The sequence below is a fragment of the Tachyglossus aculeatus genome, chromosome 2 (assembly GCF_015852505.1).
Source record: "Tachyglossus aculeatus isolate mTacAcu1 chromosome 2, mTacAcu1.pri, whole genome shotgun sequence".
In the NCBI taxonomy this organism is placed as follows: domain Eukaryota; kingdom Metazoa; phylum Chordata; class Mammalia; order Monotremata; family Tachyglossidae; genus Tachyglossus; species Tachyglossus aculeatus.
This window is the reverse complement of record NC_052067.1, coordinates 175,716,844-175,733,408: the sequence shown is the minus strand read 5'-3', so window position 1 is coordinate 175,733,408 and position 16,565 is coordinate 175,716,844. Positions and strand designations below refer to the sequence as shown.

The 16,565-nt window shown below is 48.6% G+C and overlaps 1 gene segment (V, D, J or C); it reads left to right on the top strand.

Annotated features, from left to right (window-relative positions):
* Positions 1–6,120: 6,120 nt before the first annotated feature.
* On the top strand, positions 6,121–16,396 carry LOC119944440. The segment is given in 2 exon segments: positions 6,121–6,196; positions 15,834–16,396. Coding segments are annotated over 2 exon segments (639 nt in total).
* The last annotated feature ends 169 nt before the right edge of the window (positions 16,397–16,565 follow it).

Sequence of the window (16,565 nt, the reverse complement as noted above, 5' to 3'; positions counted from 1 at the left end):
CATTAGAGAAGCAGCGTGGCTCAGTGGAAAGAGTACGGGCTTTGGAGTCAGAGGTCATCAATCGTATTTATTGAGCGCTTACTGTGTGCAGAGCACTGTACTAAGCGCTTGGGAAGTACAAGTTGGCAACATATAGAGACAGTCCCTACCCAACAGTGGGCTCACAGTCTAAAAGGGGGAGACAGACAACAAAACCAAACATACTAACAAAATAAAATAAATAGAATAGATATGTACAAGTCAAATAAATAAATAAATAGAGTAATAAATATGTACAAACATATATACATATATACAGGTGCTGTGGGGAAGGGAAGGAGGTAAGATGGGGGGATGGAGGGGGGATGAGGGGGAGAGGAAGGAAGGGGCTCACCCTGGGTTCAAACCCCAGCTCCACCAATTGTCAGCTGTGTGACTCTGGGCAAGTCACTTAACTTCTCTGGGCCGCAGTTACCTCATCTGTAAAATGGGGATTAAGACTGAGCCCCCTGAGGGACGACCTGATCACCTTGTAACCTACCCAGCTCTTAGAACAGTGCTTTGCACATAGAAAGCGCTTAATAAATGCCATCATTATTGTTATTATTCATTCAATCGTATTTATTGAGTGTTTACTGTATGCAAAGCATTGTACTTAACACTTGGCACTGTACCAAATGCTGTGTTATTTTTGTACTAAGTGTTATTGTTGCATTGTACTCTCCTAAACATTTAGTGGAGTTCTCTGCACAAAGTAAATGCTCAATAAATACGATTGAGTGAATGAATTTCTGTCCTCTCCTGGCACACAGTTCGAAAGGCAGAAACCATTCTCGTCTGGAGACAGATCATAGTGTCTAGGTGTGGTCAGAGAGAGATAGGTTACCAAGAACAGAGCAGCCTGATCACTGGGAGGGACCCAAGTCACACACCTAGGTCAGAAAGAATTAGAGAAAACAAGGACAGGAATAGCCCTTTGTTGGAGAGCCTTATGTATGTTATATTGTACTCTCTAAGCAGTTAGTACAGTGCTCTGCACACAGTAAGCGCTCAATAAATATGATTAAATGAATGAACAAGTACCACAGTTATTATTATTATTAATGCCTGTCTACTTGTTTTGTTCCGTTTTGTTGTCCGTCTCCCTCCTTCTCCCTCCTTCTAGACTGTGAGCCCGTTGTTGAGTAGAGATTGTCTCTATCTGGTGCCCAGTTCTACTTTCCAAGCGCTTAGTACAGTGCTCTGCCCACAGTAAGAGCTCAATAACTATGATTGAATGAATGAATGAATGAATGAATGAATGAATGAATGAATGAATGAATGAAACCAGAAACTGACCCCACTTCAAGGATGGCTGCTTTTCTGCTGGGGAAGTGCAGGGCATCGAGTAACAGCAAAGTCACCAACAGACCGCCTGACAAGGCAACCCGGAGCTCCGCCCCCATATCTCCCCCTTCTAGACTGTGAGCCCATTGTTGGGTAGGGACCGTATCTATATGTTGCCAACTTGTACTTCCCAAGCGCTTAGTACAGTGCTCTGCACACAGTAAGCGCTCAATAAATACGACTGAATGAATGAATGAATGAATGAATGAATATCATCCTAGAGTACCCAGTGAAAGCAGCAAGATGGCCCAGTCTGGCTGCAACGCTGCCATGGGCCCCAGGCCAGTGTGGTTGGTGGCTGTTTGTGTCCTGGGAGCAGGTGAGTCCTAGGCACAGACAGGATATCCCCCAGGTGGGCTGGCTGGGCCCCAGCTCCAGCCCTTTCCCTGGCAGCATCTGGTCCCCGGCCTCTGCCTCCTGCCTTCTCTCTCCTTCTTCCACAGGCCCCATGGACACCAGAGTCACCCAGACCCCCGAGACACCTGGTCACCATCAGAGGACAGAACGTGACACTGAGCTGTGAACAAGACATGAACCACAATTACATGTACTGGTACTGGCAGGACCTGAACTAGGAGCCCGTGGGCATGTTTTCCTTGTTTCAGAAAGTTCTCAGAGAAAACCAGAGCAAACTAGCCTGCTTCTATCCTGAGTGTGGGGATACTTCTCAAGCCACTCTGCTCATCAGTGTCGTGGAGCGCGAGGACTCTGCAGTCTATCTCTGTACCAGCAGCCCAGGCACAGCACTGCACATTCACCCTACCTCTGTGCAAAAACACCCCAGCTCCGCCCACCCTCTCTCCATTTAGATATACCCCCTTGCCCCACCTATTCCCTTTCTGTAGAAACTCCCCTGGAGGAAACTGGTGGTCAGGCCCTGAGTTGGGGGGCCTCACTCAGCCCCTGGGGGCACACTTCAATGCCCAGCAGCTCCCATAGCAGCATGGCTTAGTGGACAGAGCACAGACAGGCCTGGAAGTCAGAAGGACCTGATTTCTAATTTCTAATTTCTCACCTCCTCCAGGAGGCCTTCCCAGACTGAGCCCCTTCTTTCCTCTCCCCCTCGTCCCCCTCTCCATCCCCCCGTCTTACCTCCTTCCCTTCCCCACAGCACCTGTATATATGTATATATGGTTGTACATATTTATTACTCTATTTATTTATTTATTTATTTTACTTGTACATTTCTATCCTACTTATTTTATTTTGTTGGTATGTTTGGTTCTGTTCTCTGTCTCCCCCTTTTAGACTGTGAGCCCACTGTTGGGTAGGGACTGTCTCTATGTGATGCCAACTTGTACTTCCCAAGCGCTTAGTACAGTGCTCTGCACATAGTAAGCGCTCAATAAATACAATTGATTGATTGATTGATTGATTCTAATCCCAGCTCTGCCTCATGTCTGCTGTGTGACCTTGGGCAAGTCACTTAACTCCTCGGGGCCTCAATTACCTCATCTGTAAAACAAGGATTAAGAGTGTAAGGCCCAGGTGGGACAGGGACTGTGTCCAACCAAATTAACTTGTATCTACCCCAACACTTAGAACAGTGCTTGGCACATAGAAAACACTTAACAAGTACCATAATTATTTTTGTCATTATTAAAGGCCAAGAGAAACAATGTGGGTCAGGGACTCTGACTGTTGGGGACTCAGCATGTAACTACGCCAACACGTAGCACAATGCTTGGTGCAGTGCTGAATAAGTGCCAGAATAAATATCACCAGGGACCAGCACCCTAGAACCTTAGGAATGAGCAGGACAGACGTCAAGAAGACATCTCCTTGCCTCCTGAAAGAACTGATGCAAGTCAGTCCAGAGTTACAGAGTTCCAGAATCTCCATTTTTACTTTTCCAAAATCTCCAAAGGATGCTCATACCTCTCTTTGGTAATATTTCCAGGACTAACCCCCAGATCCTCTCCCCAACCTTCATCCTCCCCTAATATCCTGTTATTTGTTCTAATGTCTAACTTCCTCAAATTGCTTCCTTTTCTCCTACTTTCAGGTGGACACTGGGTCCTGAGCCCTATCCCCTCTAAATTTTAAGCTCATTGTGGGCAGGGAACATCTCTACCAACTCTGTAGTCTCCCAAGCACTTAATACAGTGCTCTGCTCACAGTAAGCTCTCAATAAATACCATTGATTGATTGATCCTTCCTATTAGACTTGCTGTTGAGGTTAGTAAGGGGTCCCATTTACCGATTTACACTGAACCAGGATTAAAATTTAAATGAATATGACTCTTCCTATAGTGAACTCACCCTAGAGGAAAAGGCACTGGACAGAATCCATTGGCAAGCTCTGCAAATGCCCTGGTAATCATGGCTGAATGAGGTTCCCAGACAAAGTCAATTTTTAATCTATAATACAAATAAATGCATACACAAGGACTCAACTGAAATTACATAGGTTTATGATAAAAAAACACACCAGGATTAATTAAGGTTAAAGAGGCTTCCTAACATTTGACTTGATAACATTCTGAAAGTACTTATCTCCCCGGTTGAAGTATAAGATACATGTGGACAGGGAATGTGTCACTTTTTTATTCTGTACTTCTTAAGCAGTCCACCAGTGAAGCAGCATGGCCTAGTGGATAGAGTATGGGCCTGGTACTCAAAAGGACCTGGGTTCTAATTCATTCATTCATTCAATTGTATTTATTGAGCGTTTACTGTGTGCAGAGCACTGTACTAAGCGCTTGGGCAGTACAAGTTGGCAACATGTAGAGATGGTCCCTACCCAACAGTGGGTTCATAGTCTAGAGGGGGAGACAGACAACAAAACAAAACATATTAACAAAATAAAATAAATAGAATAAATATATACAAATAAAATAGAGTAATAAATATGTACAAACACATATACATATATACAGGTGCTGTGGGGAAGGGATAGGAGGTAAGGTGGGGGGATGGGGAGGATGGGGAGAGGAAGGAGGGGGCTCAGTCTGGGAAGGACTCCTGGAGGAGGTGAGCTCTCAGTGGGGCTTGGGAGGAAGAGAGCTAGCTTGGCGGATGTGTGGAGGGAAGGCATTCCAGGCCAGGGGGAGGACGTGGCCGGGGGTCAACGGCGGGACAGGTGAGAACAAGGCACAGTGGGGAGGTTAGCGGCAGAGAAGTGGAGGGTGTGGGGTGGGCTGTAGAAGGAGAGAAGGGAGGCCAGGTAGGAGGGGGCGAGGTGATGGAGAGCCTTGAAGCCAAGGGTGAGGAGTTTTTGCCTGATGTGTAGGTTGGTAGCCACTGAAGATTTTTGAGGAGGGGAGTAACATGCCCAGAGCGCTTCTGCACAAAGACGATCTGGGCAGCGGCGTGAAGTACAGACTGAAGTGGGGCAATACAGGAGGATGGGAGATCAGAGAGGAGGCTGATGCAGTAATCCAGTCGGGATAGGATAAGCGACTGAACGAGCAGGGTAGCAGTTCAGATAGAGAGGAAAGGGCAGATCTTGGTGATGTTGCGGAGGTCACCTCCTCAGGTTTTGGTGACGGATTGGATGTGAGGGGTGAACAAGACAGCAGAGTCGAGGATGACACCAAGGTTGCGGGCTTATGAGACGGGAAGGATGGTAGTGCCATCAACAGTGATGGGAAAGTCAGGGAGAGGGCAGGGTTTGGGAGGGAAGATAAGGAGTTCAGTCTTGGACATGTTGAGCTTTAGATGGCGGGCAGACATCCAGATGGAGATGTACTGAAGGCAGGAGGAGATACAAGCTTGGAGGGAGGGGGAGAGAGCAGGGGCAGGGATGTAGATTTGGGTGTCATCAGCGTAGAGATGATAGTTGAAGCCATGGGAGCGAATGAGTTCACCAAGGGAGTGAGTGTAGATAGAGAACAGAAGGGGACCAAGAACTGACCCTTGAGGAACCCCTACAGTAAGGGGATGGAAGGGGGAGGAGGAGCCCACAAAAGAGACTGAGAATTAATGGCCAGAGAGATAAGAAGAGAACCAGGAGAGGATGGAGTCTGTGAAGCCAAGGTTGGACAGCGTGTTGAGGAGAAGGGGGTGGTCCACAGTGTTGACTCTCTGTTCTTCAAAGATAGTCCTTATTTGCCTGGACTGTTTTCTAACAGATATGGGAAAATAAAAGAGAAACAATTCATCCACATGGAAATCTTCTTCTGGCAGGGTCATAGGTAGAAACAGGTCAAGGAGCATCACACAGCAAGCACAAGAGACTTTTCTTTTAGAGAATCTTTTAGGAAGACAAAGCTCCGTTCCAGGTCTGACTCTAGGGTGGAGAGGTCAAACTCCTCCCGGAGTGCCCCAGTGACCTCTTGGAAATGTAGGCAAACCAACCCCTTTGTGCCCTGGATCATGTCATTTTGTCCTTTCCTAACCTGCAGTTCTCTAGCCAGCTTTTATGCCCAGAGGATTTGAAAGGTCATCAGTCTCTCCAGAGACTGGCTGGGACTGAAACTTGAAACGCTCATTGGGTGTCTAAGGTCCAGGATTGTATCCGCACAAGTCTCTTTTCTGAGCAAATGAACTCCCTTCCTCTTTTCACCAAAAGGGTCATTTTCCAGATATCAAGAATTCTCCTTGCCTCCTTGCTTACCTTTCCCTTTTTCCCTAGCTGACAGGGAGACATGAATTACACCTGTCCAGACCAGCTGGCCCCAGGGCACCTGTGAAAAGGGCCCAGCCCAGCCTATGGGGTAGAGAAGGCATTGTGACATCACAGACTGATCTGCCCAATAAGCCCTAAGCAGTCCAAGTCCCACACTCAAGTGAGAAAGAGATCTAAGCTGGGAGATGCTTCAGTCCATCTCTGGCCATGCCATGGGCCCCGGACCACTGTGGTTGGTGGCTGTTTGTGTCCTGGGAGCAGGTGAGTCCTGAGCGCAGATGGGAAATTTCTAACCTGGGCTGGCCAGGCCCCAGCTCCAGCCCTTTCCCTGGCAGCATCTGCCCCCTGGGCTCTGCCTCCTGCCTTCTCTCTCCTTCCCACACAGGCTCTACAGATGGCAGAGTCACCCAGACCCCTAGACACTTGGTCACCAGCCGAGGACAGAATGTGATGCTGACCTGTGAGCATGACCAGAGCCACAATGCCATGTACTGGTACCGGCAGGACCCAGGGCAGGGACCAAACTTCATGTTTTATTTTGGAAATCAGGAACTTTTGGACAACCTGACCATCCCACACTGCTTCCAACCACGCTGTCCAAGCACCGGCAACTGCACCCTGGACATCACCACCACAGAGCTGGGTGACTCCTCGGTGTTCCTGTGTGCCAGCAGTGCAGACACAGCGCTGCAGTTGCCCCGTCTCTCTGCACACAAACCCTCCCCACCCAAACACCAGCCCACAGAGGGAAGGAAGTCCCTACCCTAACGGCCCCTGGGAGGTGGGGGTGGAAGGCAGGTGCAGACTCATGGTGGGAGAGGGAAGCATCATGGCTTAGTGTTGCCAATTTGTACTTCCCAAGCGCTTAGTACAGTGCTCTGCACATAGTAAGCGCTAAATAAATACGATTGATTGATTGATTGATTGATTAGTGGAAAGAGAAGGGCTTGGGAATCAGAGAATGTGGGTTCTAATCCTGGCTCTGCCACTTGTCTGCTGTGTGACCTTGGGCAAGTTGCTTAACTTCTCTGTGCCTCAGTTATCCCATCTGTAAAATGAGGATTAAAACTGTGAGCCCCCCGTGGGACAACCTGATTACCTTGTATCTACCCCAGCGCTTAAAAACAGTGCTCATTCATTCATTCATTCAATCATTTATTGAGCACTTCCTGTGTGCAGAGCACTGTACAAAGCGCTTGGAAAGTACAATTCAGCAATAAAGCGAGATAAAGCCTGCACACACCAGGCTTGCAGTCTAGAAGGGGGGAGACAGACATCAAAACAAGTAAACAGGCACTAATATAAATAAATAGAATTATAGATATGTACATATATACACAAGTCCTGTGGTGCAGGGAGTGGAAGCGGAGCAAAGGGAGAGAGTCAGGGCGATGCGGAGGGGAGGGGGAGCTGAGGAAAAGCAGGGCTTTGTCTGGGAAGGCCTCTTGAAGGAGATGAGCCTTCAGTAGGGCTTTGAAGGGGGAAGTGTGACTGGCAGATTTGGGGAGGGAGGGTGTTCCAGGCCAGAGGCAGGACATGGGCTAGGGGTTGATGGCAGGGCAGGCAAGAATGAGGCCCAGTGAGCAGGTTAGCACCAGAGAAGCGGAGTGTGTGGGCTGGGATGTAGAAGGAGAGAAGGGAGGTGAGGTAAGAGGGAGCAAGGTGATGGAGCTCTTTGAAGCCAATAGTTTTTCCTACAAGGAGGTTAATAGGCAACCACCACAGATTTTTGAGGAGTGGGGGTGACATGCCCAGAATGTTTCTTTAGCAAGATAATTTTGGCAGTAGAGTGAAGTATGGACTGAAGTTGTATTTATGGAGCACTTACTGTGCACAGTGCAATGTACTAAGTGCTTGGGAGAATGCAATATAACAATATAAAAGTATTGGTGTTGGTACTGTCGTCAAGATTGTTGGTAATGTTGTCAAGGTTGTTGTGCTCTGATTGGATTTTATTTCTCAGATGGGTCCAGTCTTGGCCCATAGTGCTACTACAGCTAGCAGCCAAGTTCATGGCCATCTGTGGGTCACTTCAGCTAAGTCCTCACTCGAAAAAATTTGATGAGACCTTAGACGCTCGAAACGATCTGGTGCCTCCGGCTTCCAGTGCCCTCAGCTTCTTCCTCCTCAGTAAAGAGACATCATGACCCTCAGACCTTAAACAGCTTCCCCCATCCATGATTTTCAGACTTGAACCCCAGATTATGCCAGAGGTCTCTAGGATCCAGCTAGGCAACTGTACTTCCCAAGTGCTTAGTACAGTGCTCTGCACACAGTAAGCGCTCAATAAATACGATTGAATGAATCAACACTTCTCCCAGAGCGCAGAGCTTTTTTTGTGGAATTGTTTAAGGTCTTACTATGTGCCAGTCACTGTACTGAGTGCTGAGGTAGGTCCAAACTAATCAGGTTGGGCAGAGTCTTTGTCCCACAAGGGGCTCAGAATCTTGATCCCAAATTTACTGATGAGGTAACTGAGGCACAGAGAATTCAAGTGATTTGCCCAAAGTCACAAAGCAGACCCGTGGCAGAGCTGAGATTAGAACCCCAGGTTGCTTGGGGCCTGGAGAGAGCCTCCCTTCCATCTCTACACTGCAGTAGCGCTTGTGCCCGATCACATGAGTCCCACAGTCTCTGCTTGCCCAAAATGTGGACAACATCAATCATAACTGACTCTGAATTTATTAGTCAACTTACTACTGTCAATAAATCCCTGAATGGTAAACCCTCCCCATAAGCTGAGAAGCAGCATGGCCTAGTGTTAAAAGTGTAGGCCTGGGAGTGAAGAAACCTAATCCCAGCTCTCACTTTACTATTGTGTGATCTCATCTAAGTCACTTACTTTCTCTGTGCCTCAGTTTCCTCATCTGTAAATGGTAATTAAATACCTGCTTTCCTTTCCCTCTTAAACTATGAGTGGGGCGGGGACTATGTCCAATCTCATTATCTTGTACCATCCCCAGGTCTCAGCACACTGCTTTCACCTCAAGTTTAACACGTCCAAAATGGAACTCTTTATCATCCCTCCCAAACCTTGCCCTCCGCATGATTTTCCATCACTGTCTCACAAGCCCATAACCTAGGCATTATCCTTGACTCCTCTCTCTCATTGAACCCACATATTCAATCCATCACTAAATTGTGTCGGTTCCACCTTCACAACATTGCTAAAATCCTCCCTTTCCTCTACATCCAAACTGCTACCATGTTAATTCAATCATTTATCCTCTCAGGCCTTGATTACTATATCAGCCTCTTTGCTGACTTCCCAGCCTTCTGTCTCTCCCACTCCAGTCCATACTTTACTCAGCTGCCCGGATCATTTTTCTAAAAAATGCATTCAGGAATGTTTCTCCACTCAAGAAACTCCAGTGGTTGCCCATCCACCTCTGCATCAAACTTGGCTTTAAAGCATTCAATCACCTTGCTCCCTCCTACCTCACTTCACTACTCTCCTACTACAACTCAGCCAGCACACTTCACTCCCCTAATGCTAATCTTCTCACTGTGACTCGATCTTGTCTATCTCACTGCTGACCCCTCGCCCCCACTCCACCCCCAGGCCTGGAATGCCTTCCCTCCTCAAATCTGACAGATAGTTACTCTCCCCACCTTCAGAGCCTTGTTGAAGACACATCTGTTGAAGCAGTGTGGCTCAGTGGAAAGAGCACGGGTTTTGGAGTCAGAGATTCAAACCCCGGCTCCGCCAATTGTCAGCTGTGTGACTTTGGGCAAATCACTTAACTTCTCTGTGCCTCAGTTACCTCATCTGTAAAATGGGGATTAAGACTCGGAGCCCCCCATGGGACAACCTGATCACCTTGTAATCTCCCCAGCACTTAGAACAGTGCTTTGCACATAGTAGGCACTTAACAAATGCCATCATTATTATTATTATCTCCACCAAGTGGCCTTCCCTAACTAAGCCCCTTTTCCTCTTCTCCCACCCCCTTCTGTGTTTCCCTAGCTTGCTCCCTTTATTCATTCCCCTTCCCAGCCCCACAACACTTATGTACATATCTGTAATTTATGTATCTGTGTTATGTCTGTCTTCCCTCTAGACTGTAAGCTTGGTAAGGGCAGGGAATGTGTTTGCTTATTTGTAGTGTACTCTCCCAAGCACTTAGTACAGTGCTCTGCACACAGTAAGCACTCAACAAATATGATTGAATGAATGAATGCTTGGTACATGGAAAGAATTTAACAAATAACTACAATTATATCATTAACAAAGATGACGCTTTCCCCGTCCCAGACCCTAAGTTCTTCACTACAGTTTTCTGGTTGGGGTTTTTCTAATCTGCAGATTCCCCATTAACTACAGTTCTTCTCGGAGGGCCCTGATGACCCTGCAGAAACAGCCTCACTCTCAGGTGTTCTCCTGGGCTGAATCCTCTGATGGCTCTACCCCAACACTACTTCAGGTGGCTGTGGGCATGGGCTTCATCCCCAACTACCAGTCCTCTCCTCCTTTCCCATAATCCTTTCCCGCATTTGGCTGTGTCATGGAGGAGCCCTCGGTAAGTGTAGAGGAGTTTTGGAGCTCAGGAGAATAACTCCCCTTTCCTGAGACTTCTGAGTTTTTTTTTTCCCATCTGGAGCAGAAAGCAGAATTAGGTTGGCCCTCACACTCCCCTGCTGCCACCTGAAGTCTCCACTTCCAGGACAAGCTTCCAGAGATACTGTTTCTGAGTCGATCCCCCAGACACTGGATGCTGGGGATTCTCCTAATAGACATGGACCCACCAAATGGCTGCAGTGGCCATTACTGACATGTCCCTGAGCCTCCCCTTCATTTCAGCTCCTCTTCCAGCTTCCCCAGGGTGGGGGAAGGGGTGTGAGGCTTCTGGTTCTTCCTGGAAGTTCCAAGAACCAGTGTCCACCCCTGGCAGTGTAGACCAGACAGAGAAGACCAGATTGAGGAAAAGTGGGTGCTGAGCAGTCCAGGAGGGGCCCTAGTTTGTCCTGTTCTGCCTGGGTCCTAGCTCATAGAAAAGCCTCGTGCTAGGCCCTAAGTCAGAGAGTAGGGGAATGAGCATCTCAGCCAGCCCTGATGAGGGTGCCTGCCTAACGGGGCCTGGGCAGGGAGGGACAGTGATGTCACAGATGGGTCCCACCCAGAGGGGTTGGAACAGCACTGAGCCCCAAACCCACCACTCACTCCAGGGGAAACAGCCCTGAGCTGGGAGTCCCCCCAGTTTGGCCCCGACCCCGCCATGGGCCCTGGGCCAGTGAGGTGGTGGCCATCTGTGTCCTGGGAGCAGGCGAGTCCTGGACACAAATGGGAAATCCCTGAGCTGGGCTGGCCTGGCCCCCAGCCTCCTGCTTTCTCTCTCCTTCCCCGGCAGGCCCCGTGGAAGCTGGAGTCACCCAATCTCCCAGACATCGGGTGACTCTGAAAGGGAAGAAAGTGACTCTGAGCTATAAGCAGGACAAGAGCTATAGTACCATGTACTGGTACCGGCGGGGCCCAGGACAGGGGCTGCAGCTCATCTATTATAATAATAATAACGATGGTATTTGTTAAGCACTTACTATTTGCCAGGCACCGTTCTAAGCACTGGAGTTCTATTACTCCATTGGAGAAAGAGAGAAGACCAAGAGTGAAGCTGCAGGAGAATTTGATGTCAGGCAGTCAGAAATGCAGAGTTTCTTCCTTGAAAATTCCACTGTGAAGACGACAGACTCTTCACTACATTTCTGCACAAGCAGTTTAACCACAGTACTGCAGCCTCCTCTCCATGCTGTGCATGAACCTCCCCCTTCCCCAGGGCAGGAAGCAGGAAGCCGTGAGGGGCCTGAAAGCCCAGAGACTTGGCTCAACCTCGGCCTCTCTGAACAAGGGCTGGAGACCTTGGTCCCCGGACCAGCTGGAGGGCAGGGCTGGGGCAGATACAATCACCCTCCACCTGAACGCCCCCCGGGGGAATTTTTACTCATTTGTGTTTCCAAGAACCCAAACTGAGGATCCACATCAAACATCTTCACTCCCTCAAAGAAACTGTGCAGCTCACTGCCTACAAAAGCACTGGATTTGAGAAGTAGTGTACCTAGTGAAAAGAAATATGTTCCTGGAAGTCAGAAAGAGCTGGATTATAGTTCTGCCTCTGTTACTTTTCTCCTGTGTGACCTTGGGCAAATCACATAACTTCTCTTGTCCCTCAGTTACCTCAGCTATGGAGATGTAAAGTGGACTGTGATACCCGTGTGGGACATGAATTGTGTACAACGTGATTAAATTCCATCTGCCCCAGTGCTTAGTACAGTGTCTGACATAGAGTAAGTATTTAAATATAACAACAAAAAAATAAGATCAGTGAATGTGGGAGCTGGAGGGAAAATAGAGGGATCAAATGAAGCAACCTAAGCCCCATGTGGAGTCTCTGCTTTAGCCTAGACTGTGCAGCCCTGTTGGTGATAAATGTCTGTCACTTGATGCAGTGACTGGTGGTTGCTGCCACACTCAGGGAGGGGGATGACACTGTGGGGTGATGAACAAATCAAGTTATGGTCATACTGGCAAAATGGGAGTTGGGGAATGCCTGGATAACTGTTTTCTTTCTACATTATTCTTAAATCTAAACCTAGATTCCAAAGCTCAGATAGTAGAATAGGTAGCCCAGCCAGGACTAGAATCCAGGTCTCTTGAGTCCCAGTCCTTTGCTTCTTCCACTGGGCCCTGCTGTTTGTCTGTTTTCCTTTGGTTTCTCATTCTGCAGCTGGTTCTCCACATGCTCAGTGGGGCTTCTTTCTGATCTCCCAACCTCCTGTCTCTCCCCACTTCAATCTATAGTTCACTCTGCTGACCAGATTATCTTTCTACAGAAACGCTCTGGGCAGGTCACCTCACTCCTCAAAAATCTCCAGTGGTTGCCTATCAACCTTCATATAAAGCAAAAACTCCTCACTATTGCATTCAAAGATCTCCATCACCTTGCCTCCTCCTACTTCACCTCCCTTCTCTTATTCTACTGCCCAGCCCACATACTCCACTTCTCTGCTTAGACTGTGAGCCCACTGTTGGGTAGGGACTGTCTCTATATGTTGCCAATTTGTACTTCCCAAGCGCTTAGTACAGTGCTCTGCACATAGTAAGCGCTCAATAAATACGATTGATGATGATGATAATGATGATGCTAACCTCCTCACTGTGCCTCATTCTCACCTGTGCTGCCGTGGACCCCTGGCCCACGTCCTGCCTCTGGCCTGGAATGCCCTCCCTCATCACATCTGCCAAACTAACACACTTCCCCCCCTTCAAAGCCCTCCTGAAAGCTCACCTCCTCCAGGAGGGCTTCCCAGACTGAGCCCCCCTTTTCCTCTGCTCCTCCTCCCCTCCCCATCACCCTGACTTCTTCCCTCTGCTCTTCCCCCTTCCCATCCCACAGCACTTGTGTATATGTGTACATATTTATTATTCTATTTATTTTATTAATGATGTGTATATATCTATAATTCTATTTATTTATGTTGATGTTATTGGTGCCTGTCTACTTGTTTTGTTTTGTTGTCTGTCTCCCCCCTTCTAGACTGTGAGCCCACTTTCTAGACTGTGAGCCCGCTGTTGGGTAGGGACTGTCTCTATATGTTGCCAACTCGTACTTCCCAAGTGCTTAGTACATTGCTTTGCACACAGTAAGCACTCAATAAAAACGATTGAATGAATGGATGAATGAATTGGTAACAGGTCAATCAATAACTTAATCAATCAGTAGTATTTATTGAGGGCTTACAGTGTGAAGAGCATTGTGCCAAGTGCCTGGAAGAATACATTAAAACGGAGTTGGTAGACACATTCCCTGCCTACAAGGTGCTTACAGTCTAGAGAGCCCACAGAGAATTTTTACTTATTCATAATTCCAAGATGTCAAGCCCTGGATCCACATGTATCATCTTTGTTCCCTCGTCCTTTGTGTCCAGGAAATTTCAGAATCTCAGATGGGACTGTGGCTAAGTTGGCTGAAGTTTTTGGTCATTTGTCCAGGGGTTGCTAGCTTCAGGGACTAACCTGAAGCTAACCTAACAGCCACCAAGGGTCACCCCTGGGACCCCCTGGACAGCCCCTGCTCCATGCCTCCCCAGTTGGTGTCCCACAAGGCTCTGCTCTGGCTCCTCTGCACTTCTCGTTCCTCAAACAGTCACTCAGTGACTTCACCCAGTCCCAAGGCATTAGGCTTCGCTTCTGAGCTTACTCCCAAATCAAACCCTCCAGCCTGACCTCCATCTACCCATCAATCAATTAATGGAATTACTGAGCACCTCACCCTCTACCTCTGAGCCGATGACCCCTACATTGTCTTCACCAGCCCAACCTCCATCGGCTTTACACAGCCATGTCTCCTCCGGCCTCCAGGTCTCCTCCGAATGGGTGACCTTCTGGGATCTGAAACTCAGTATGACAAATGCATGATTTTTTCCTTTGCTCGTCTTCCTATCACAGTTCCACCATTTTGCTCCCCCTGCAGGTCCAATGCTTGGTCTTGTTTGGACTCCTCTCTTTCTCCACCTCCCATATTGATTCTGTCTCCACAACCCACCATTTCTTCTCCACAATATTTCCCAGATCTGCCCCTGCCACCCTTCACCATAATGACCACCAAACTGGCTCTAGCCTTTACCCCTCTCCCTTGATTACTGCAATCAACCTATCAATTAGTCAATCCATAAATCATATTTATTGAGCACTTACTGTGTGCAGAGCACTGCACTAAGTGCTTGGGAGGGAAAGGTAGCACATTATAGCAGACACATTCCCTGCCCACAAAGAGATTACAGTCTAGATGGAGAGACAGACATTAATATAAATACATTATGGATACGTACATAAGTGCGTACATAAGTGCTGTGGGGTTGGGAGCAAATCAGGGGGATGCAAAAGGGCATGGAAGAAAAGGAAAAGAGGGCTTAGTCAGGGAAGGACTCTTAGAGGAGATGTGCCTTCAATAAGGCTTTGAAAGAGGGGAGAGTAATAATCTGTCAGATATGAAGAGAGAGGTAAGTCATTTCAGGTCAGGAAGTGGGCAAGAGGTCGGCAGTTAGAGGAGATTGAAGTACAGTGAGTACTGAGCTCCGTGCCTCGAGCCTCTCTCCTCTTCCGCTTGTGCTATTCTCAGTAGTCCAGTAATATAGATTGTCTCCCTGAGGCACTTGCCAGAAGACATCACTCCCCTCCCACTAAAGCTATATGACTACAGTGATGATAAGCATAAGGACAATGAGGGAATCCTATCAAAGTTATTCATTCTTCTTCTTGGTTCCTGAGGAATCACCATTAATCTCATCCTTTCCAGACTCTGTCATCTTCTCCCCTGGTTGGTCTCCCCTGGTTGGGAACTTTCTTCTCTCTTTCCCTCAATGCTGCCTCTATACTGATTCTCCCTCCATGAAAACCCACCATCTACCCCAGCTTCCCGGCTTTCCGCGTTGAGCCAATCCCTCCTTCTCACCTGATCCCGGCTTCTCTCTCACCAGCAGCCTCCATCGTCCATTTCTCCCGTTCCTCTGCTAGAAACCATCTCTCCTCTCTCATCTCCTCATCCCTCAGCTCTTTGCCTTGTCCTCCTGACACTTCTCCCTGAGCCCTTCCAGGCCGTGGTTCTCTCCCTCTCTCTCAGCACCAGGAGGTGGCAGTACGACCTTTTGCCAGCTTTTAGTTCTGCACTTTTCCACACTTAACATCCCCGAAAAGTGGCTACATTCTTGACTGCCTCAGTTCTCTATCTGCGCCATGAGCCCTGGGCCAGTGTGGCTGGTGGCTGTTTGTCTCCTGGGAGCAGGTGAGACCTGGGCGCAGAAGGGAAATCCCCCGGCTGGACTGGCCGGGCCCCAGCTCCAGCCCTTTCCCTGGCCGAGTCTGGCCCCCAGCCCGATTCCTGACTTCTCTCTCCTTCCCCCACAGGCCCCATGGACGCCGGAGTCACCCAGACTCCCAGATACCAGCTGATCCAGACTGAGGAGAAGGTGACTCTGAGCTGTGAACAGAATATGGACCATGAATGGATGTACTGGTACCGAAAGGACCCAGGGCTGGGACTGCGGCTGATCCTTTACTCTCTTGATGTGAACTCCACTGAGCAAGGAGACATTCCGCAGGGGTATTCAGTCTCTCGGGAGAAGAAGGCGCTCTTCCCCCTGACCCTGGGTTCTGCGGACATGAGCCAATCGTCGCTGTATTTCTGCGCGAGCAGAGAAACCACAGCGCTGCAGCGGCCCCTCCGCCCCATGCATGAACCTCCCCCATCAGGGCAGGAAGCCCATGGAAGGAGAGATGCCCCTCCTCCAATGGCCCCTGGAGATGGGAAAAGCAGGGGAAGGGGAGGAGCAGGAGAGGAAGTTCTGCTCCTTCGATCTTCTGCTGGTGTCGATCCTGTCTATGCTCAATGTCTGGGGCTCTTTAAGTCTTACATTGACAGTATGTGGGAAATAAACTTCCACACAGGGTCATGTTGTGTTAAACCTTAACTAATTAATGCCCCCTCTTTCAGGATCATACCTGGAAAGTTTCCAGTCCCCTACCAGTCTCGAGTACAGAAGGGAGAGTCAAGCAGAGGCCTAGCCATTCCATTCCTAGTTTGGCCTGTGGCTAGGGAGTGGAAGGCAATCTGCTACAAGTCAAAGCTCCCCTGTACTG